General features: G+C 41.7%; 1 protein-coding gene across 6 annotated transcripts in view; it reads right to left on the bottom strand.

Annotated features, from left to right (window-relative positions):
* Positions 1 to 22,942, bottom strand: part of HECW1 (HECT, C2 and WW domain containing E3 ubiquitin protein ligase 1) — a 260,401-nt gene that overhangs the window by 68,365 nt on the left and 169,094 nt on the right. For 3 of the 6 annotated variants that reach the window (XM_026843836.1, XM_026843834.1, XM_026843835.1), the window contains exons 7-10: positions 9,552 to 9,694; positions 7,439 to 7,539; positions 4,793 to 6,160; positions 1,250 to 1,351 (exon numbers count right to left, since the gene is read on the bottom strand). In XM_026843836.1, coding sequence (XP_026699637.1) covers positions 1,250 to 1,351; positions 4,793 to 6,160; positions 7,439 to 7,539; positions 9,552 to 9,694 — 1,714 coding nt within the window. The remainder of the gene's footprint in view (positions 1 to 1,249; positions 1,352 to 4,792; positions 6,161 to 7,438; positions 7,540 to 9,551; positions 9,695 to 22,942) is intronic. The other 3 variants (XM_026843837.1, XM_026843838.1, XM_026843839.1) reach the window with 2 other exon arrangements.

Below are 22,942 nucleotides of genomic sequence, written 5' to 3'. Positions count from 1 at the left end.
AGTCATCTAATGGGGAACATGCCCCGTTCACAAAGTGTTGAGGTAAGAGTGGGAGGAAGAGAAATATTTGCCTGTTACAGAGGTAACCATTCCCATTTCATCATTCACTGGCAAGCCAGTGGGACTCTAATAAGACTTCATCGGGCTAAAGGCATTTGAATCATTCATGCTACTGTGCAGCTGACGCCAGCAGCGGGGCTATTTTCAGCTTAGGGAATACTGACAGCATGGTTGGTGTATGATGAATTATTTGTTAAGGGCACCATAGGCCAAGTAAGTGTGTCCCCTTCTTGGACTTTGAAGAAAATAAGAGTGCTTTGTTTATACACCTGGCTGTTTTTCTGAGGCACGGCACATTTCAGGTTGTTAAATCATGTGCTGGAGTCGAAAGGTGATCAGCAAGCACGTTGCAGGGCATAGAGCGCGCTCTGCTGGGCACTTAACGCCAATGCAAAGAGCGGGGTAATCCTCCAGGAATACGCAAGGGAAAGGCTACAGGCAAGTGAGAACATCTCCAGCACTTGATTCGGTTGTAAAAATCCCCTATTATCAGCCTGCTAATCGATCGCGCTGCTTAAGACCCTCTCATTTTCATCCAACGCAACTGCAGACACCATTACAGTCCATAATGAACATAAAATTCACTGATTATCAATTCTAATTCCAAAGACAGTAAAACAAGACCCCACCACGTGAGCTGCCTTTTCCCAGCTTCTGCTGATTTTGCTCAGATTTGGACCTGTCTGTCCCAGAAGCACCCTGACTATGAAAAGGTTCCTGCTGGGCGTGCAAGCAGAGCTGACAGACCACAGGGACTGCCAGCCCAAACCATCTTTGAAGTTGGTTATGGAAAACCTGGAGATAAACATTACAGCAAAATCAGAGCATGTTGCCAATACACCACCCAGAAAGCTTTATATAGTGAGGCTTCCAGAACACCTGACAGATACCTGCTCATTCAAGTCTAAACACACCGACTGGCAACAGGGAAATATTATTATTTTAATTTCATGGTAGCTAAAGAAGAAGACGGACCAAGGCAGAGAGAGGTCATGAAGCTTGTCCAAAATAACATGACAACACCTGAAGTCAGGATCAAATAAGGGAAACAAAAGGGCATAATGCTTGGGTTCTGGAGAATGTATATACAGAACAGATGGGATTATTTAGAAAGACATACTGACCTCTACACTGTTTGAGTTAACAGGAAAAGCTGAAAAATGCAATAAATTAAAAAACTAAAGCTTACTTGGTGGAAGAGGCTCATCGATAGTTGGGTAGTGATGATGGTCAGGCCTCAGAGAAGGAAGTTGGCTGACTGGCTGAGAATTATGGAGTAAAGGACAATCACCTACGGACAAGATATTCAAGACATTGACAGTCATTCACCGTTTTCACAATGTGGTTCAAAAAATGTGCTACTGTAAAACAAGTGATTATTTTTAAAACAGGTTAGTCTGGTATACTAGCAGCTCTGGTTATTTCTGTTTTCAGGCACTATTTTAATAACAACTCATATGCCAAAGAAATGTTAAAATAATGCAGTCAAGGCTCTGATCTCTGGTTTGAGTCAATACTAAACTATTACGGGCCAGATTCTGGACTCATAGACACACAAGTGTAAGCGAGAGAAGAATCAGGCTTGATCTCTGAGAAATACTGTGCATGTACAACCAAACTCAAGCTTCTGCAGAAATAGGCAGGAACATGCAAAATCCTGGTTCCAATTTTTAATTTATCCCATCAGTGGAATACAAGGCTAAAAGCTGCCTTGGATCTTTCTCTGCTTTTCCAAAAGGTCAGTGGATGTATAAGTGGACTGAAATGTCAGGATTTTGCAGTCCCAGCAAAGCAGAAGACTATCCCCTTCTATAGCTATTTTTCAAAATTCAAAGAGGCCATCTTGGGTGGAAGGAGGGAGAATGAGAGAAGGACCAGAAACAGGTAGAAGACAGGTGGTAGAAGAGAAGGACAAAAGATAGTGAGACATAGTCAGGATCTGAGATAAAGAAGGAAGACCTGAGATACAGAAGAGGGAAAGAAGAAGAAGAGAGAGAGACACACAGTAGACAGTGCAGAGGAAGTTTTTAAACACTATCATTGTATATATGTCTATATATCCAAATAAAAAATAAGTGAAACCTAAGCAAATGTCCAAACTCATGTTCAGTTGAAAGGAATAAGAAACTTAAGATCCACTCAATGTCTATAGAATCCTTTAAGAAACTAAGAAGTTACAGCAGGGATGAAAAAGTGTTCCTTATCTTAGACTTAACTGTGAGAATAAGGAACCTGCATGTTAAAACTTCACAGGTTCCAGAATTAAGATTCCTTCTTGGTCTGTCCTTAAACTCTTAGAAACCAGGACTATTTATCCTGCTACGGACATATCTTCATATTGTGTGGTAACAGTTTTTCTCTATAACCTCCAGCTCCAGGTGGGCCTGTTAATACAGATACAATCTGCATTGCATAAATGTAACATTTACATGCATCAGGAAGATGCAGCTTAGGGAAAAAATATATTTAGCGTTTCGAACACCATCAGAAAATTACACAAAGATATTTCAAAATTAAAAACCATTCAGCTAAGCCAAACTCACTGTGTGCTGGCTGGTTTAGCTGTCTTTAATGTCAGAATCTTAATAGCCTCAGAATGAACATTTTGTAAAAAACTCAAACATATAGCTATCAGATGTAAAAAAAAAAATTACCAAAAAATATGTTTTTTTCTTTAAACAACCAACAGTTAGAAGGCAGAAGCCAGTTTTGGATAAAACTGTAAAAATCTCACACCATCCAGAAGTGAGAAAAATCACTTAGACAAAAATACTCCCTCTTCTAGGTGGTCTGATGATACCGTATGGCCTGTTAAATGTCTTCATTAAACCGCTTGTGTATAGGCGTATCTCACAGTTGCATCTGCTACATGTTTTGAACAGACAGCAGAGTTATGTAAGTTATTACTCAGTGCTAAAAGTCCACCTCTCATAGCCTTAAAAACTGTGCTGTTACTACAGGTGTTGTAGCACCAACTACCAGATCATCCATCTATGTTTCTTTACTTACCTCACCATAATTGACTCTCCCCTAGTCAAGATAGTTACGCCAAACCAGCGGAAGCATAGTAGTATCGGTCACCTGGGGTGGATGGAGGTGGCCACATCTACTGTATTTGTAACGGCTGCCAAGTCATGAAGCAACGTGTGCATTTACTGAAGCACCCCCAGTGATATCAAAAGAGTGCTAAGAGCTGGGCTGCCCTTCAGACATACTCTCTCTCAGCTAATCAAAGCGAAGCCACCGTGAACGCTGCAGTGCCCTTTATACAAGCTCAGAGGGGCACAATCTTGGAGCTGTACTGAACCCATATACAGAAGATACCCTCTCCCCCCACATCCCCTCTCAAAAGTACACACAGTCCAAAATAATTATCAAATCTCTAAGCACAGTCTCACACACACATACACACACACACACACACTCATGCCCCCTTAGGTATACTTGCACATAAATGCTGTCCACACACAAAGACCCTCACCTGCAAGGAAGAAAACTGGGTTTCTATACCTCTGCATACTTCTGAGAATTTAACGCTTTGGGCTACATTTTGCTCTGCAGAGCCAATAATTGCCTAGGCCCAGCTGTCTACAAAGTCTTTACGCAGTCCAGTGTATATAAGGCTACCCTTAGATCTTTCTTTCTGCTGGAGTAGGGTCTGTGGCAGTGCAAGGTGGGAGCAAATAAATTGGAACAGAGGAGGAAAAGTAGAAGGATGCTTTAGTTGGGGTTTCTCAGTGATCCCCAAATCTTTTTGGTGCCATTTTAATTTGGCATCGCTTATAGTGGGAAACAGATGACGCTAGATTTGGGAATGCAAAGACTACCTCTTGACCTTGTTGCATACTCCTTAGCTGTTGCTGAGGCTTTTACTTCTTCAGCTGGAGAGAAACTATACACTAGCTGAAGAAAAGATAAGTGATCAAACCCACCCTTTATGTACGACATAAAATGAATTACCAAAGGGAGGAATTTAATGTAAGGGTTTGGAGGGATTGGGAAAAACAGTACCTAAATCACAAAGGCAAAAAATTACTTCCTTAAGTATGTTTTATCTCTAGAGAAGGATAAGGAGATGAGAATTTTGTTCAATATAGTTCAATTTTCAATGTATCTAAAAAATCAAAATAAATCTCTGTTGAGTTATCCTATGGTCTTGTAAAATATAAGGTAGATCTGTTTCACACTTGGGGAATCGAAACAAAGGGGGCTAGAAAACTGCGTTCATAAGAGACATAGATTTAGATTTCTCCATGCTTATTACTGTGCATGGCTACCAATCATATACAGAAACTGGCCAAGATTTTTAGCTGGTGTAAATCAGCGTATCTGCCCTTTGACAAGCACAAGCTGGTCCTCTCACTGACTATCAGAGACATGGCAGCACATCAGATATGTGAAATGGAACAATCCCAGGAAATAAGGAATGAGTTGGTGGATGTGATAATGCTGATCTGCCACATAACTACAATAGCTAATCTTGATTTTATAATGATGCATGTATATCTACAGGAATCCATATATACAGATCCCCATCTGATTTATCTGGTTTTGCTGGGATTTTTAAGGACAGGCTCAATTATCCAACCCTCCCTGATATCTGGCCCAGCTCACAGCCCCCAAATTGGTATGAAATAAACCGTGAGCTATATCTGAAACCTTGATTATCCGATGCCTTCTGTGACATGCAGATAATCAGGGTTGCTCAGCGCATCGATTCTCAGGATCTAACCTTCTCTTCTGCTGCTTGGACCTGCTACTGGGGTGTCTAGACTCTCTGTGGCTCTTTGTGGATTCCCACCATGAGCTACTAGTTCATCTGGCCACTGGGAGGAGCCATCCACTTGCTCCCTGTCCAGCTCAGGGCTCTGCACTGAATCTGGCACTGACTCAAAAGCACTGTTCTCCTCCTCATCATCATCCTGTGAGGAAAAGACAGTGCTCTCAGAAATCTTTGCACTGTCGACGGAGGAGAAGCGGGTATGGCTGGAGAAGCGGTTGTTACTGTCATAACAGGAGGTGCTGTAGCAAGAAGTGCTGTAGCAGGAGGTACTGTAGCAGGAAGTGCTGTAGCAAGAGGGGCTGTAGCAAGAGGTGTCGCACGCCTCACATTCGTTGTCACCATTGGGCCTGGAGCTCGACTCGCTCTCGCTTCCTGTCCTGGGGTGTTCCCCATCCAACAGCCCATCATTTAAGTCAGAGAGTTGCTCATCCGAGGTCCCTGGCGGCACCATGCTCTGGCTGACGTTCTCTTCAGCCTCATTCTCCAGAGGAGGTTCTGCTGCCACTGTCTCGCTCTCACTAACCACCTCCTTCTCCAAAGCCTCCTTGACTGTAGACTCCTCGTCATTCTCCCCACCGTTGCCACCATCTTGCTCTTCTTCCCCATCGCTGCTCATCTGTGCTGAGGGCAGGCTGTGGAGCAGGTTGTGGATCCGTATGTAGTGCGTGCGAGGGGTCTCTGGCTCACCGCAAGCTGAAGCTATGACTGTCTCAAGTTCAGACACAGGCAGGGAGCACGGCCTGTTTTTCCTCTTTGCTGTTGTCCTCAGTTGTAGCTTGTTGTCCTCCTCCTCCTGGGCTGAAGCCCCTTCTTCTTCCTGACTCTTCTCTAGGTCCTTGCCAGCATGCACATCTGCACTCACCTCATCAATATCTAACGCTTCTATGCTGGTCAAGACTCCACCATCTCCCTGAGTACCAGAATTGACTTTGTTATTCTCCCTAACTTCAGTCTCAGGAGGAGACATGCAAGCCAGCAAAGCCAGCTGCTCCGTGAGGTCCATAGCACTCAAAGAAGGCAGCACTTCTCCTGGGATGGATTCCAAGGGCTCAGGAACTGGCACCGCATCAACCTCCCCATCTCCTGCTAGCTCTTCATTTAAGCTGTTCTGGTTGACTTCCCCAGGTGGTTTGACAGCCCCTGGGCTATCGACACTGTTCACACCGTATCCATTTAGCTGTTCTGGAGCTGTACTTTCTGAGGTCACTGTGTTGATGCATGGAGGCTCACCGAGGATTTCCTCTGTGGGGTTGTTCACAGGGCTTTCCTGGAGGTCAGCTGGCTCAGGATCTGCACTAATGGAGACCTCTTCATCATCTGTAGGGGACAGCAAAAGAAATGACTTACTCCTTTAACAAGAAGTGTTGACTGAACCAGAAGCTTGGCTGCGGGGGCACAGGCATCCAGAGCAATCTGAGAAAATTAAAAGCATAAATTATAGTGTGAAATGAGTGGGCAACTAAGCAACTATCAAGAAATGATTTTTTTTTTTTTTTTTTTTTAATTTTGTGATAGGCAGTCTTTGTATAGTGGATTTAACAATCACAGGACTTACTCACGGTGGTAATTTGTATGCAGCACCCTTCCTCTTTGCAACATAACCTGAAGGTAATATCTTCTTGAAACTCCTCTTTGAGCCAAACTGGCATTGGAGGGAATATCATGTGAATGACAAGAAAGTCTTCCCTGCAGTTTTAATGACATTTTTCTTGTCATGCTGAAGCTGACAGGACTCCAAAACAGAGAACTTAAACCATTGCTTTTTCACACCCCTGAAAGGCAGAAATGTTCCCCAAAACGTCCTTTGACGTGGTCCTCATCTGTACCACCTCCTCCCAGATGTCAGACAACCTGGACTCTTTCACATCATCCAAACAGTCAGAAGACAAAAGTCGGGGTTTTCCAGCAAGGGGAAGGTCATGATTTCCAACCACTAATGCAGCTGCTGTTGGCTTGGCAAAATGTACCTGAGAGGGCACTGCCATAGAGAGGCAAAGAGGCCTTGAGCGACGCTACTGAGACATTGACATGAAAACCAAGGTTCAAACTTACACCATCATGACAGTGACTTCCCAGTAACTACAAGAGAATGTGAACCAAAACCCAACCAAACAGGAGGGAAGGAGGGGAACACTGACTTATTTTTTGGTTTACTTTTTCTTTAATTAAAAATAATCTAAATGAGAAAGTTTCTAATCATCTCTACTATTAAATTCTCCATTTTGACTTATGAAGAGCTCAAATGCAGATGACTCTACAAGCAACAGCCCATCTAGTACCTCCCTGGATAGAGGCTAGAGAATCAGGTAAGACTTTGGTTTTCCACCCTCTTCTCTCCCAGTGATGTGGCAGAGTACTTGAAGTAGTGAAGAACAGGGGGATATGAGACACCAGTAGCTCTAAGCTAAGGGGAAACAGGGAAGAGGTTGTGACTCACTATGCATCCTGTGACGGGGGACTTTATGCACCTTCCTTTGCTCATGACTGTAACCTAAAGTCCCAGAGCAGCCAGGAATGAATCCAGATTTCTGAGGAGAAAGAATGCAAGGGGAAAAAAAAAATCTAAAGAAATGATAGGTCAAGACTAAGAATTACCTGGATGGATGGAAGAAGTTATCTCGAATCGAAACTGCAGCTGGCCACTGACATGATCTGTAGGAAGCCTGCGACCCAGAGTGTAGCTTACAACCCTGTCCCTGAAAGAAAACAAATATCGTCACAATAGACTATAACCTACCCAATGTCTACGGTGATAAAAGCTGCTGTGTCCTACAAAAATACATAATGGTTTTCAAAGGCTATTCAATTCAGCCATGAGGGCATGTTGACTTGCATACGAGAGAACGAATGGCAGAGAAGGAGAGGACAATGTCTTCAATTACAATGGAACAGCTGGGTCAGTGATTAAGACAGGCTTCTGGGAGGATACACAAGCACGTATGTATATATAGAGATAACGGTGGGAATGGAACTTCTGCAGTATGGGTATGAAAATACCGACATGGGAAGCAAACAACTCCCACTTCAGCTATTGCAACAAGACTACTTCCCTGCTGATCTGACCATATCTACCCTTCTGTAGAACCTCACATATCTGTATTTCCTTCCATTCACCATCTGCATAAAATTCATCTTTCCTGTCCTTTCTTTCAAAATCCTATACAGACCAGTCCCCGCTTACCACCTTCTCTTTTCAAACTGGCTGAATGACTGCTCTTCATCTCTTTCCACCCCTCTTACCTCTATGAAGCTGAAATATCAGGAGAACACCTTCCTGACAAGGTTGATCAATGACTCCATTCTGTCCTTGTGCAGGTCCCTCCCTTTGCCACACTTCATCCACCCCTCAGAACAGAATGAAACTACAGAAGAGATTAACTTCCCAGCTGCCCAAAATGAGGCTGAATCAATGTTTGCAAAGCATATTTTGAGTGTAAAGGGTTCTAAATAGTAATATTTATACATCTTTTGAAGAAACATAGTTCACTTCCACTTGGGCCCAATATATTTGCTAGGATAGTTTCACATGCATCAGCAACTCGTATAAATGAGATGATCTCAAGACGTGCATATGATCTTTCTGAACTTGTGTGTATACTTCTCATTGAGCTTGCCTGAGATTTGAAAGCCACTATGGTATTAAAACTAAGCCAGATCAGGTGCAGGTTGGAGGCACTGCTCTTGGCAAAGTATATCCTTAGATAGACAGTGTTTATAATAAGGAAGTAAAATAGGAAGATATAATCAGAAGATGATGAGAAATCTTCTCATACAGAGGGAAACCAATGATATCAGTTATAGAGTTCTACCTTCCCCAAGCTGTTCTTTTCCATCTGGTTTCTAAAAAGCTGCTCTATCTTCCCTACTTGAGAAACAGGGAGGTAGCTCAGTCCCTTCTGGTAGATTCAGCTGTCAATATTACAGCCAGTTTCTTAACCAGCTGTTCAAAAACACTTCCAACAAGCTTAGCTTCCTGCTGTTCTGCTGAATGGAGATCCAATTTTCAGAAATGCCTTCTTGGAAACTGCATTGCATATGCTCTCCTCAGGAGATGACTCCTTCTCTCCCTGCTCCTCAAGGTCTGAGCCTTACAAGTTTAGACCCGGTGTTTTGGCTTTGTTTGAATACTATCCATCTTCCTCAAATTGGTTTGTGTTAGTTTGGCAGCATACACCTTCCAAGGACTTCCAAACAAAGGGGAAGCAGGGCAGGGCTTGTGAGCTCAAGCAAACTGGTTATTCCTTGGCAGCAAGGTAGGGTCAGAAAGATTTAGTTACAACATCCCATGTACACTTTTTTATAATATTTCCACTGTCCAGAAATTAAAGGGAGGAGGAACAGATCTGGCATGATTTTAGCCCATAGGTAATTCCCTGAAACAGGAAAACAGCCTGTTGATAACATTAGAAGAGTATTCAAATTGAAAATATTGCACTCTCCAGATTTGCAGCCATGATACGCAAAACATTATTTCCTAAATGCCAGCTCTCACTTTGCAAAATTCAATGGATAGGATTATAGAGGGAATTCCTTGTGTGGCCCATAGTCCTATAAATTCTAATTAAGACCAACATTATTCATCAGACAACTGTCAGTTTAATAACTCCCCCTCAACATCATTATATCACTATAATGATGTATCACCAGGGACTTCAAACCAGCAACACGCTCGTTAAACAATGGAAAGTAGCATAAGCAGCAAATTTACCCTATGGCATGTCTTTCCAAGAGGCGTTGAACTGGCATAGAGAGTTTTCCCAGGAAACGCTTGATGATCGGTCGGCTCTTTGCAAATTTGTCTTTAACTTCTATTTCCAGGACATCCGTGGGCAGGGAGACAAAGCTGAATTGCTGCAATAAAGGAAGAGCACACAATATGAAACTGGTGGCTGGGCCACAACAACACACAGTTGCTAGTGGCTTATCGACCCGTGTAAGTCTCTGGCTTTTTCACAGGGCAGAAACAGTCCTTGGACCCCAAGGCATAGGCCTGCAAAACAAAAAGAGTTCAGCCTGAAAGCAGGCAGTTGAAAGCACCCGATAGGGACTGCGTATACTGCACAATCAGGCTTGGCGAGTGCATGAATTTAATTTATTTATGTCATGGTAGCATCCAAACACTCTAAACAGGGCTTGCCAATGGTAAGGACACTACACCTCATGAACTCTGCCCTAGCAATGATTATTGATCAAAATGTAATTGCACAGATCATGGGTTTTTACCTCCTCCCGCCCCCCCCCGAAGTTCTATAAACTTTAAATAGCTGCATGGAAGTACAACAGAACTGGCAGCCTGAAGAGATGTTTAGTCAGCATTTTCCTCCAAGTGAAATTGGTCCTTTTTACATTTGGCTAGCTATTTGTAGTACTTCAGCTGTGAGGTGCATCTCAGCTACTGAGAAGCGAGGATCTAGTGAGGTGAAGGACACAGGATCACAGTTTTCAGATACGTCTTGAAATCTCTCCCTCTCTTGCTCATCCCTGCCACAATTCAGAAAGGAAAAACCCTGAAAATACTGTTTACCTGGATCAATCTCCTAACCTGGTTCACAGCACAGTCCCACAAAGAGCTAAACCAGAAGGTAGGCCATGGCACAGGCTACTGGAACACGATACTGGGGAAGGCAGGAGTGGCACCATCTGAAACTGTTGTCACTTAGTGTGCTTTGAAACATGCGACCACCACCTCAGCTGATGAACATCTATTTTTAATTGCAAGTAATGTTTCAATAAGCTTTCAAAGACTGTGTGCATGCAGAGCTGAGGTAGGAAGGAGGAGGGCGATATTTTAGATTGTAGGAGCAAGGATGTCCATGCTTCCAAGCATGGGAACATGGGGGCGCCTGGAGATGTCGGGATCTCCCCATAGGGAAAGCAAAGTTCTATTTAAGAATAGCAGCGAAAAGCAAACATATTAGATAACTCGGCCTTGCTCGCTCCTATACTGGCTAAATTCAGAACAGACTTTGATCTGGTGACACAGGTCACAATCATTTTTCCAAACAGATCTGCTACTACTGGAATATCATCAATCAAAAAAAGCACATCTCGGCTGTGGTGCGCAACAGTAGGAGAACTGTGAGACTGCTGTTCACCTAACTGAAAGGTCAGTATTCAACTGGAAGACAACTTCTGTAGTAAGTGAATATTGAGATGGATGAAAGGATTTTCTAGCTTTCCCACTGCCAAAAACAATCTTCACAACAGAATCATGCTTTGGGTTATCAAGGCCTGGAGTTAAGCCCTAAATTGCTTGCTTTATTGAATCATGATCTAATTTTCAGAAATGCTTAGTCCTAACAAGTGAAACCGGTATCAGTGGGATATTCTGTTAATCAGGCCATGCACAAATGCAAATAATCAGAGAAATACAATTCAAATAACAGCTGAAGTGTTACTTTCTTCTCATTTTCTTCTACAACTTTGCAAAAATTACCAGAGAAGATAAACCCCACAAAGGGGAGAACATTAATTCCCCATGTATATTTAAAGTTGCCTTGTAAAAATAAGCTGTAGTACCATTACTGTTTCAACTGCTAAAAACCTTGGGTAACTTCATGACACTTACAAGGAAAGCAGAAGATAATTAACTTTTAACTGAATGAGGTTATTATAACATACAGAAATTTGCCATTTCATGAATTCTCCATTATTATGCTGTTGACACCCGTGTTGTAAAAAACTCTGTGTGTGAGCATGCACACACACAAGTGAAGACTGAACTGTTCACAGGTGGAAAGTAAAACATAGGTTAACGATCTGCACCTTTCTATGTTATTAATATTTTGTCTTGTGGTACAATTCTGAAGCCAGTCAGAATCTGCATGGGCATTTGTTTCCATAATATCAGGTGGAACCAAGCCTGACAGTTCCTTCTGCGCACAACAAACACATTGACATTTTCCACGGTGATTATCAGCACCTGAGCAGAGTATGGCTGCACGGAGCAAGATGTGTTGGAATCAACCAAAGGAAATGTTCTTTTTCCCGTGAACAGCTGTGTCTCTCTGACATACAAATGCCAGGTCTTCCATACAATTTGTAAAATCCAATTGTGTTCTGATTTCATCACCTGCCAACCACACTGCATTTGGGGATACATGAGACTGCCCTGGGACCAGCCCCTGGTCCGTGATCACAGCTCCCAAATGCTCCGAGGAGCATGTTCTGATGCACAAAACCAGCAGCACCTCAGAAACACAATTAAACCTTTAAGACCAGAAGCATCCCGTGGCAGAGCTCAAAGGTTTTGCCATTTGGAAACAACTGCAGTTTGAGATCAAAAGTGAACTCAGTGAAATCGTTCTGTAGACAGCTTGTAAAATAGTGATAATTTTACATAATTCAGTTTTCCATTATCTAAGCACTTGCTCCTGCTCTTGCTCTCATCTAGATCAATGCTTAATGGGCGAGATTTTTCTAAGGCCATTCCCTGACTGCAGATGCCTCAGGCTCAGGCCATCCAGACTGAAAAGCCCAGAGGAATCCTTGTTTGCCGAACACACTGGCCCTTTGAAACATGGATCCCAAAGAAACACCTAGGTTTGAGAAAATCAAAAATCACCAATCACTTTTGAAAACATGCAGGTTCTTGTGATATTTAGACTGTCTTCTTCAGATGTGGAAACTAATCACCATCAAATCCTAGTTTCCCTCTCTTCCTCCACCTTTTCTGACAAGTGTCAGCTCATGCACCTTAGCCCCAAAACATCAGCTGCATTTATACTGTTCAAAGCCTTGGCCTTTACTATCCTATCTATCTGGAATAGAAAGGACCCTGTGTTTCATGGTCTTCTCCAATATAAGTAATGTAACACAGTAGTAATATATTACTGCTGCAACAAATTACATCCTTTCCTTGACTAGTATTTGCTAATTGCTGCACTGCAACAGCCAGCTTGTGAAAATGACAGCACGAGCTTCATATCCAAGTTGTTTTTTTTTTTTAAAAAAAGACACCTATTATAAATTCTGCAGTACCCTTGGGTTCACACTCAGTGATGTTGTGATTAATAATTCATCCCAAGGAGGGGCAAAAAAGGAGGCTATAGGATCACAACAGAGATAAAAATTGATTCTCTTCAGGATAAGGAAAGTTTGATGTAGCTTCCTACATGCGTCCACACACTACACCACTGATAACCAAAAGTGCTGCATATTAAGAATAAGTCTGATGCCATTTTTTGATGTTACTATTACAATTTTTACTGTAAGTCTACTGTTACTTAGAACTTTTCTTATTATTATAACTCTTAGTGTTGCAGAATTAACTCAGAAATTAAGCTTTCACATTAAAAAGAAGTATAACATTTGTGGTTGCAGAGAAAAACAATACAAAAACTTTAGTACAATAAGCCCAAACGTGTTCTTTTAAAAAGACTTCTGAGTCTTCTGCTGGTCACTCTTGAAGCCAGATTCTTTTATGTTTTGCAGCTGGCATTGGCTACCATGCATTTTCTTTCTCAACCTAAGACAGCAATCTTTAAGCTATATATTTTCATTGGGGCCACAGCTCATTTTGTGGCTTGTTCATTGGCTGTTTTTTTTTTTTCCCACAAAAATTTAAGTTCCTTGAATCTCAACTGTTAGTGCAAACTCTGCAAGACTGGTTAAGAACTTCATGGAACCTACTGGAATCTAAAGACAAGAAAGTATTCATTAAGACTAACTGTAGAGGGGTGTACTGAAGTTTACATAAAATGGGCTTGTTTCACAAAGAACAAACTGAAAATATAATTTCTGGCAGTTTTTAAATATTCATGTTCTTTTTTTTTTTTTTTTTTTCAAAAGCTTTAGCTTCCCAGCTGTCCAGAGGTCCACCAAACTTGACAATGGCTCCATGAATGTGGTTTGTGACTTTGTCTGGAGGCTTCCTTTGTACTTGAATACAAAAACTCTCAAATAGATTTCAAGACAGGTACAAACTCATCTACCAAAACAGCTATAGTTTCAAGGCTAAAGCCCCAACCAAGGAAGAGACTTTGTCTAATGACTGATTATGTAATTATTTGGATAACAGCAGAAAACGGGACATCTGGGAAGAACAATCCACACAAAGTGATGGATAGAACTCGATGTCTTTACCTGATCCCTAAAAAAATTCAAGTAAAATGCATTATATAAAGTGTGGGGAAAAAAACTCTTTATATCACTGGACCCACAGTTTATATATGATCTAAAGCAGTCAATGGATGAACTGATAACAAACAAGTTAAATCTCTATTCTTTGATTAGCCCAAACCAGTAATTACCTACAATGTTGCATTAGTCACAGTGCATTACCCTGCACGTCACATCAATTATTGCTTGGTACAGAATGACTCCTAGAACTTGAGATGACACATGACACAGCACACTCCACAGACGAGATGGCAGATTGCCTCAACAAAACTGCCAATAAATTACCATTAGGAACAACCTGTTCCCTAGAAATAGTCTCAGACCCCATCTCGTGCATGTAGTGTATGAACTGTCCCCTTGTCTGATCCTTACCAGCTAGGGATGAGAGGGCTCCTCTTTATAGGTTAGATGTAGATGAGCAGAGATCACAGACACCCTCATGCAGTGAGAAGCACCACTGGAAGGATGAGGTGGTCAACCAGTGTGTGTGGTCTGGAAGAATCCCAGACTGGAATATCCTCAGAGTTAGGGGCTTTGGAAGAGAGTGCAGGGAAGCTCGAAGTGCTGAGCTGCAGAGGGGAAGACTTTTTATTTTCCTCGAGAAATGTATTAGGGCTTACAAGAAATGGTTATCTGTCAGGTGTATTCCTAAAAGGAAGCTATGCACAGAAAGTCTGAACACAAGGAATGACTGAAGATCCCCGGTACACCAGGATGTACAGCATGTGCCATAAGCAGCAGCAAGGAGGCCTTGTGGATACTCCTGTTTCCTGATTCCAGGAAGTCACCAGCCATGTCTGCATCAGGAAGGCATGTGAGTGGATCTGGAGAGCAAAGCAGCTGGTGCTGTGCACCACATCCAGATGTGTTGCAAGGGTTTTACCATGAAGTAACTCCAGGCTGGTGCCCTGGATTGAACTCCCATTATTGTCTGAAAAGTGTTTGGTGCACTCCTGAAGAACATCTCTTCAGAATCACAGAACTGTCTAGGTTGGAAAAGACCTTGGAAATCATCTAGTCCAACCATCAACCCAACATTAACAGTTCCCAACTCCACCCTATCCCTCAGCACTAAGTCCTCCCTACTCTTAAACCCCTCCAGGGATGGGGACTCCACCCCTGCCCTGGGCAGCCCATTCCAACGCCCAACAGCCCCTTCTGCAAAGAAATGCTTCCTAATAGTCAGTCTGACCCTGCCCTGGTGCAGCTTGAGGCCATTCCCTCTTGTCCTATCACTGTTCCTTGGTTCAAGAGACTCATCCCCCCTCTCTGCACCCTCCTGTCAGGGAGCTGTAGAGGGCGATGAGGTCTCCCCTCAGCTTCCTCTTCTCCAGACTAAACCCCCCCAGTTCCCTCAGCCGCTCCCATCAGACCTGTGCTCCAGACCCTGCACCAGCTCCGTTGCCCTTCTCTGGACACGCTCGAGTCATTCAATGTCCTTTTTGTAGTGAGGGGCCAAAACTGCTTACTTTCTGCTGAGAGCAATTCAGTTCATGCACTTTAAGACTGCTCAAGCAGTGTCTTTATTGGGGAGATCAGGAGATTTGCTTTGGAACTGATCTCTTGAATGGAATAAAATACTATTGCAGGTGAACCCATTGAATTGTTAAGAACCATGATCTATAGAACAAGGTTTGTATTATTTTCCCAGTGTCTTCAATTGTTTCCTTTTTAGGGTGTTCTTGTATCCCTCTGGAATTACGATAGCTAGGAGGAAACAGACTTGCTCTAGAAGCAAAGCCATTGCATTTCTCTAATTCCCCCACTTCTTTAGCTGTTTGTTGATGCCTGTCCCACTTGTTAGAGTGGCAGGAGATCCAATGATTGCTTAATTACTACACGTTTAATGAAAGGAGGCCGTAGGATAGGAGAGACCCTATTAATTCCTCATTAAAGGAAAAGCTGCAGCATTATTAGACACTGGAGAATCTGCATAGAGTAAAACTGCCCCAGAGAAAGGAAAAGCTTTAGTTGATATTTTCTTGGGCACCAAAAATCTCCAAGCCATAATAATTTATTTCCATAGAAATGCAGAGAAGGGAGGGAGAGGGAAGAGCAAAAGTGACATGATGGGTAGAACCACATCAACATATTAATTCTTGGGCTAAGCAGTGTATCATCAGTTTTGGCTCTGGTCAAAGTCATTAGGATTCTCCTCTCATTTACACAGATTTTACACAGCTGCCTCCTGCAGATTCACTCTCACAGAGACACAAATCAGAACCAAAGCTACCTAGAATCAGCTGACAGATTCATACTCTCACACCATCTCAATGACCTAAATGTAAATCTGATTTTACATTATTACTGCCATCTTCAAGCAAGATCTGAAAATACTGTTGTAAACATCACTGAAGGAGTTTCAGGCACTAATCTACTTTCAGTGCCTATTTGCTTCCAGGCTCAAGAGCGGTTTTACAAACACAGATGATTAATTTTCTTAGAACAGATCTTGTGGGGGATTAATGCAAGACTTATATATGGTAAAGAATGAAGGCACATGCTAATGCTGACCTGGCAGAATACATCTGTATCCATTATAAGATAACAGGAGCATTTCCAGAGCTTGACAATAGTTGTCACAGAAAGCCAGCTAATGATGATGATTAATTCCTGTGTTTTATTTTTACCAATATTATTTGCATCCCTGAATATGGATCGATCACAGTGATCAGCTCTCAGTAAGGCTATCAAGGAAGTTGTTGACATGAACAGAGTATGTCAATTAGCATCAATTAGACAAGTTAAGTGCAAGTCAAGTTCTTTAAAACTAGTGAGTACAATAACTGGTGAAAGGTAGATAAATTAATATGTTGGTGACAGGAAGAATTAGGCTCTTGATTTGGAGTTGGATAAGCAATAGAATTAAAAAGAAAATTTATTTGTGATATCCATCATGCCACAGGGACAATACAAGCAGAAGTAAATCTTAAAAGGCTGTAAATTACATCTGATGGATGAAGATTGATTTAGTCTTTCAGCTGAATATTTCATTAGTAGGTTTTTTGTTTCAAATACTCCAGTGGAACAGTTACACTCTTAATGCACTTGCCACTCTCCATCTGTATTATTCTGCTCCCTATTCAAAAACCTCTTTTACGCATCATTACTAACCCATACACAACACTACTCATACGAACAACTGGATAAGCTCGTGGTGAATCCCAGTTTCTTAATCTTACTACAGTATTACTCAGTGACCACACAAAATATTGCAGAGTCAGTAGGGTCAAGCACAGAGCTGCACTGCTGCCAAAGGCTAGGACATGCCTACACGTACTCTGAGAGAGTCCTGGAATGTAGCAGTGACTGCAGGGCATCAGATCCAACGTGATACTTTATTCTGTCATGTCATAGTTTTGTTTTTCCTACAGAAAAGGAATGCATATAAATATGTGCTGCTATTCTAAAGTATGATTCAATTCTTTCCCAGATTTCTCCCTCAGATTCACTACCTCTCTGTATTGGAAACAAGGAGTAAAAAAAGTCCTTCCCATCTATTTCATGTATTCCACAACATTCGGAGTTATTAGTTAATAGGCTCATCATGAATTCTCTCTGATGGCTTAGATAGTTTTGCAAGATGTCTCTTACTTTATTAATGGCAACTTTCAGCCTTAAGACATTAGAAATGTAAAAGAACTTCTGGATAAATCAAGTGCAAACACTGCTTAAAGAGTCAGGGTTTATTCTTCATCTCCCACACACTGTCTATGAATTTATTAGCACAGCATAGACTGAAAATATTTGAGGACTCTGATGAGCACTAATACACAAGATTAGCAAGACTGACAGTCTTCTAGATTCAGAAGTTGCAATTAAAATGCATTTCTAGAAGAATAACATTAAAAAAAATCAAGACAATTTTTTCACACCGTAACCCATTCCTGAAGAAACGGAAGTTGTCTCGAGCTTTCACACTTCAATCATCACCAGATATTCAAAAACCTGCAGCTGTAAAATCAGAGCTTTTCTGTGGAGTCAAACTATGTCTTACACTTTACCTGGCCATGTGTGCAGAAATGTTATACAGTGAAGCTACTATCCACAAGGTTTTACTTGATCCCAGTGACATCTTTGGCAAAACTCATACTGAACTCGGGATCTGGACTTCACTGAGTCTATATTGGGTTTACACTTAGGTGTAGAGGCCTCCAAGTTTCTACAGCAGTTTCTATAGTATTTGCCAGTAGAAGGAGGAAAAAGGTTATCCAAGTTAAACAATAAATGAGTAGTTCAATCAGTGTGATATTCCTGTTGTTTTTTTCATTTTGGACTTCTGGTGAAATCATGCAATAATTCCGTGAGGCCACGGTAGGATAATCACCATCTAGTGCTCTGAATATTAGATCAATATCAGATCAAATATAACCTGATTTAGTTTAAATTCATACTGTTGATTCAAATATACCAAAGCATCTTTAATGGTTTAACTTTGTTCTGGAAAGAGTCACCTTTGATCAAGTATCCACTGCTTGCATCACTCTAGGCTTGTGTTACATCAGGTAGCACCCATCACATCAGCCAAAGTAAACCCTCAGGAGAAGCAGACAGTTAACATAACCCCACATTGCATGATCTGGCTCTTTTGACTCTTTCAGTCCCAGTACTGTTGGGTGGTCCATGATGCATCAGTCCAGCACTCATGATCACAGAACCAGTGCCCGAGTTATAAATCTGCATCATAAGAAAAGCAGTTACAAACTGCTTTTTTTACAAACAACACTCAAGACAGTTACATTCATGACACCTTGGCATTCTTGCAGGCAGCATCCAAACCCAATGTTTCTGTCACTGACGACGGCCTGCACTACAAACACCCTCTCTCCTCAAACCACCCTCCCTCTGGCATTTGTTTCCTTTGTCTGATTTTGTGTTGGTAATCTGAAGAGACAGGTTACGTGAGAATTTATTCAAATGCAGTATTTTTGAGAGGCTGTGGGTTATCTGAGGTGCAGAGAGCACAAGTTACACAAAGGAAAATACTGTAATTCTGTTTATCTGACACATTAACTACTATTTGTTAAGTGCCCTTGCAACAGAGTACGGAACACCTCTGCTTATACACATCAATTAATTCACCAGTGAAATGCAGCTGTCTTCAGAGTGATAAAGCAGCCACCCAAAACACTGTTCTGTGCCTCAGCTATAATTTAGCAGTATTTATAAGGCTGAGGCAAAGAAACAAACAGCAAAGCTGGAGGGGGGTTGAGATTGGGCTCCCACTTTAAGGCAACCTACTCTTCCAGAGCTAGAATTGTTGGAGTTGAAATTCAGTGTGTCATTTAACAGATGATAATTCCTACTACTTTAAATATGCTGGACGGTTGCAACAGACAATTTTTTTAGTCATCTCAGTGGCCATTCCTTGAGGCTGTCTATCCACTCACTAGTAAATGAACAAAAACTGAAGAAGCAGTTAGCTCAAACTGCCACAGTTAAGAAAGAAATACTATAAATGTCTAAGGGAAAGCCCGGGGACCTGAAGTACTATATCTACAAAACCATCGAGTGATGAACTACTTTTTAAACCACTTTGCTTCGTTGCTTATGAACCCCAATGATCTCTATTGCTTATCTGAACTATCTACTGCTTGCTGACAAATAAAATCTTCTTTAAGGAGCTTTTTCCAAAGAATGTGACAGCAGACACATTGTCTCCATATGAAACAATAAGGGCATAGTGCCATTTTTTAAATATCAATATTAGAAAAGATACAATCAACATTCACCCTTCTCAATTCTACTAGATGCACAGAAGATCTGGGAAGCGGGCACTTCCTTCTGAGATTTCCTTTCCATTTTACCTCAAACCAGACAGGACAACTCACTCACTATGCTGTTGCAACCTTGTGGACAGCCAGTGCAATGTCTGCTGAACCTAGAGGTTTACAGTCGAGCTGTCCAGTGGCATGTGGTTTCCAGGAACTAACTCATTTCATTTAGCAGTACAGATGTTGCTGAAGAATGCACAAGTTTGAAAGTAGAGCCAGGAGTAAGAAAACAAGTAGGACCGTTAAGCCCGATTCAGCAACAAGTTCCCTGTCTGAAGACACTTGTTACTACTTCTATTTTCTGCAGCTGCCTACTTGTCCTCATTGACCCCGCAGAGGCCTCGGCACCTTCAGTAGCTAGTGTGGATCTCCCTCAAAGTATTTATCACTTGTCGTCATTACACATGGCAATATTCAGCACTTTGGCTTAGCAGAATCTGATGTGAACGTGTGAAAATATAGAAACATTGCAAAATGATGCCTCTCTACCAGCAGAAGCTACCACCTCTCTCAGTGAGCAATTCCCAGTGTGAGGGCACTTTCACCTCATACAGAGCCCTGTTGCAATTGTCAAAATGTCAATTAGTAAAATTTTCCATTTCTTTATGTCCTCTTCTACAAAGTACTGCAATACCTAGCAATGGAAGAGTAGCTTTAAGTCAGGATAACTTGTGCTGAACGGTGTTTCAACAGCCTGTGAAATGAAGATGATCATCCATATTACATATTACATGAGACAGAAAAAAATTGCCTGAGATATCAAGGTGCTCCCAGAGTGTATCTATAATGCAGGTGGTTACTACGCAAATAGAACCACCTGGTAAGTATGAGGGGGAATACCAGAACGAATTAATATAAGTAAATGAGTCACCTCTCAGTCCGTAGGACTTTATTTTGGTGTTGAGGCCCTACAAAACTAAATCAACTCTTTCACTTCTGAATTTGCTCAAGGGTAATCAAGAACACATATAAAGATCCAGTCTGCAGCTATTTCTATAGTTTTATTTCCCTATTCCAGATTTTTTTTCAAGTTTAGCAGCCAAAACAAATTAGATCTGTCATTCAACTGAGGGAAAAAAAAAAAAAAGAACATCTGGCTTCTATTTAGTGACAGAGACGCTTAGGAAAGAATAACCCTTCTGAAATAATAGATTGCCTAAAATATTTTTTGGGAAAACAACTAGCAAGTGATCCATTTAATGAAATGGCTATGATTCCTCAATATTTTTCACTTTATATATTCACATCCCTCAGTGAAAAGGATGGACAGAAGAATGCCTACCACCACGATTCAGCAACAGTTTGCCGCCTTCCTTCTTTCCTTGTCCCAGAAAGGGACCAAGTTGAAGAGAACCAGGCCTAGCGTGTTCTGTGCAATAGAAACCAATGTGGGTTTTCAGTAACAAAAGGAAGTCTTCAGACTAGCTGATGTGCATAGACTGCAACACAAATGCATGGAGTTAAACATCTCAGTATCAGCTGAAGAGAATGCAGGAGGTGAACGTGTTAAACGACAGCTTTGCTGTTTCGGACTCCCTAGCCACTGGCAGGCTACAACAGAAAGGGAGAAGCAGTGTGCCTGCACGCAGTCAAGAAAACCAGGGGGCTGAACAGAGAAGCTGGAAGCCAGCTGTGTTCTTTTGTTTTCCAACATCCATAATTAGGCCATTTCATTGTTTCTCCATTTCTCACCACCAAACCCCACTGGAAAAGAGATGTCAGCCCAGAAATTCAGCCATCCTGCATGGCCTGAGAAGACACCCATGACATTTTATCAGGGCTACATTCTCACTCTTTGGTTGTTCTATCCTCCAGCAGTACAAAAAGACCTTGACATGAGAACAAGTTACTTTGGCTGGGGATTGTGTTTGTTGAGAGAATACTTCTGATCAGTATTAAGTGCTTCTAAAAAGCCTATTCTCAGCCTCCATCAGCACAGCTGCTACATCCCTGTTTGGGTAAGGACAGCCGGTATGCCACCTCAGCAGTTATGACCTGTGTCCACCTTTGAGTGTCAGTTCCTGGCATCTACACTTGCTGCCAGCTCCCACGATCACACGTACTGACACACATACAGCAAGCTTCCCCTTCATGCCTGCCTGCCTCTAGGCCCGTGTCTTACGTGCTTTACTGAAAGATCTCTGCCAACTCCCTGATCCTCCATGTCAGTTCCAGCTCCTCAGCTTGACCTGGGACCCCTCAGACAGATCCATCTGATGCTTGGAGCCACAGAGAAGTTACAGCTTCGTGGATGTCTCAGGACAGGGCCTTCTGCTTAATTAAGTCCTGTTAGAAGGTGTTTTTCTCAGACTAGTTTCAAGGTTGTCTCCCCTGACCCTGTCATATAAGTTCCCCCATGTAGGCTCACCTGTCGCATAACCCGATGTGGTACCTAGTTCTTGACCATCCTCCTCCAGGCAGGAGTATTCAGTGACATTTCTGCTGTCTTTTTTCCCTACTCACACTTCCGTGTCTATAGAGTTTGACCTAATTATCCCTAAACTACTTCACAATTTGCATTTTAATTTGAATAAATCTATTTAGTTTATTTATTTACTTTTACTCTCCTGCAGTGGAGATATTGGTCTGACAGAGAAAGCCAGTAAAACACATCCATTATGTAAGGCTCCTTTAATTCCAAAGAGATTCCTTATTCTTTGCTGCCTGTTGCTATTTCGTGTGTAATTTAAAAACAGCAGGCAGCAATTGAACTCTCAGATCTCATTAATACCTACTAAGCCCTTCCAACAAGAAGCAGCAGACTAGAGAGTGTTTCTTCAAGGTGATGGGCAAATGTGCCAAAGTTGCCTTTAATTTACACTGCCACTGACATTTTTCAATCACATAGATTCTTTTTATTTGCATGCTATACTTGTTCTGCTTTATATAATGTCTCCTCTCCATGTAAGAACACTATGACAATCTAGCAACAGCCTTTCACACTATCCAAGTTTATTTTTCAATTCTGTTTTATGCCTGCCTTCAACAACTTCATAAATTACATCCACAAAGCACAACCCGTACTGAAAGTTTTAATGCATGATTCATCTTTGTAGCTAATTAAACCTTTTGCATTGACAAGAAGCCATGAAATACATCAAGCACAGTTAGGTCAACAACTATTTAGCCAAGAAAGGAATTTAAAAATTTAAATAAATAAATTAAAAAAAAAAAAAAAAAAAAAAAAAAAAACAAAACTGCTTAA

The sequence above is a fragment of the Athene cunicularia genome (assembly GCF_003259725.1).
Source record: "Athene cunicularia isolate RWA chromosome 2 unlocalized genomic scaffold, athCun1 chr2_part2, whole genome shotgun sequence".
NCBI classification, from domain to species: Eukaryota; Metazoa; Chordata; class Aves; order Strigiformes; family Strigidae; genus Athene; species Athene cunicularia.
Note: the sequence above shows the minus strand (reverse complement) of the source record. Positions and strands in the feature narration are given on the sequence as shown.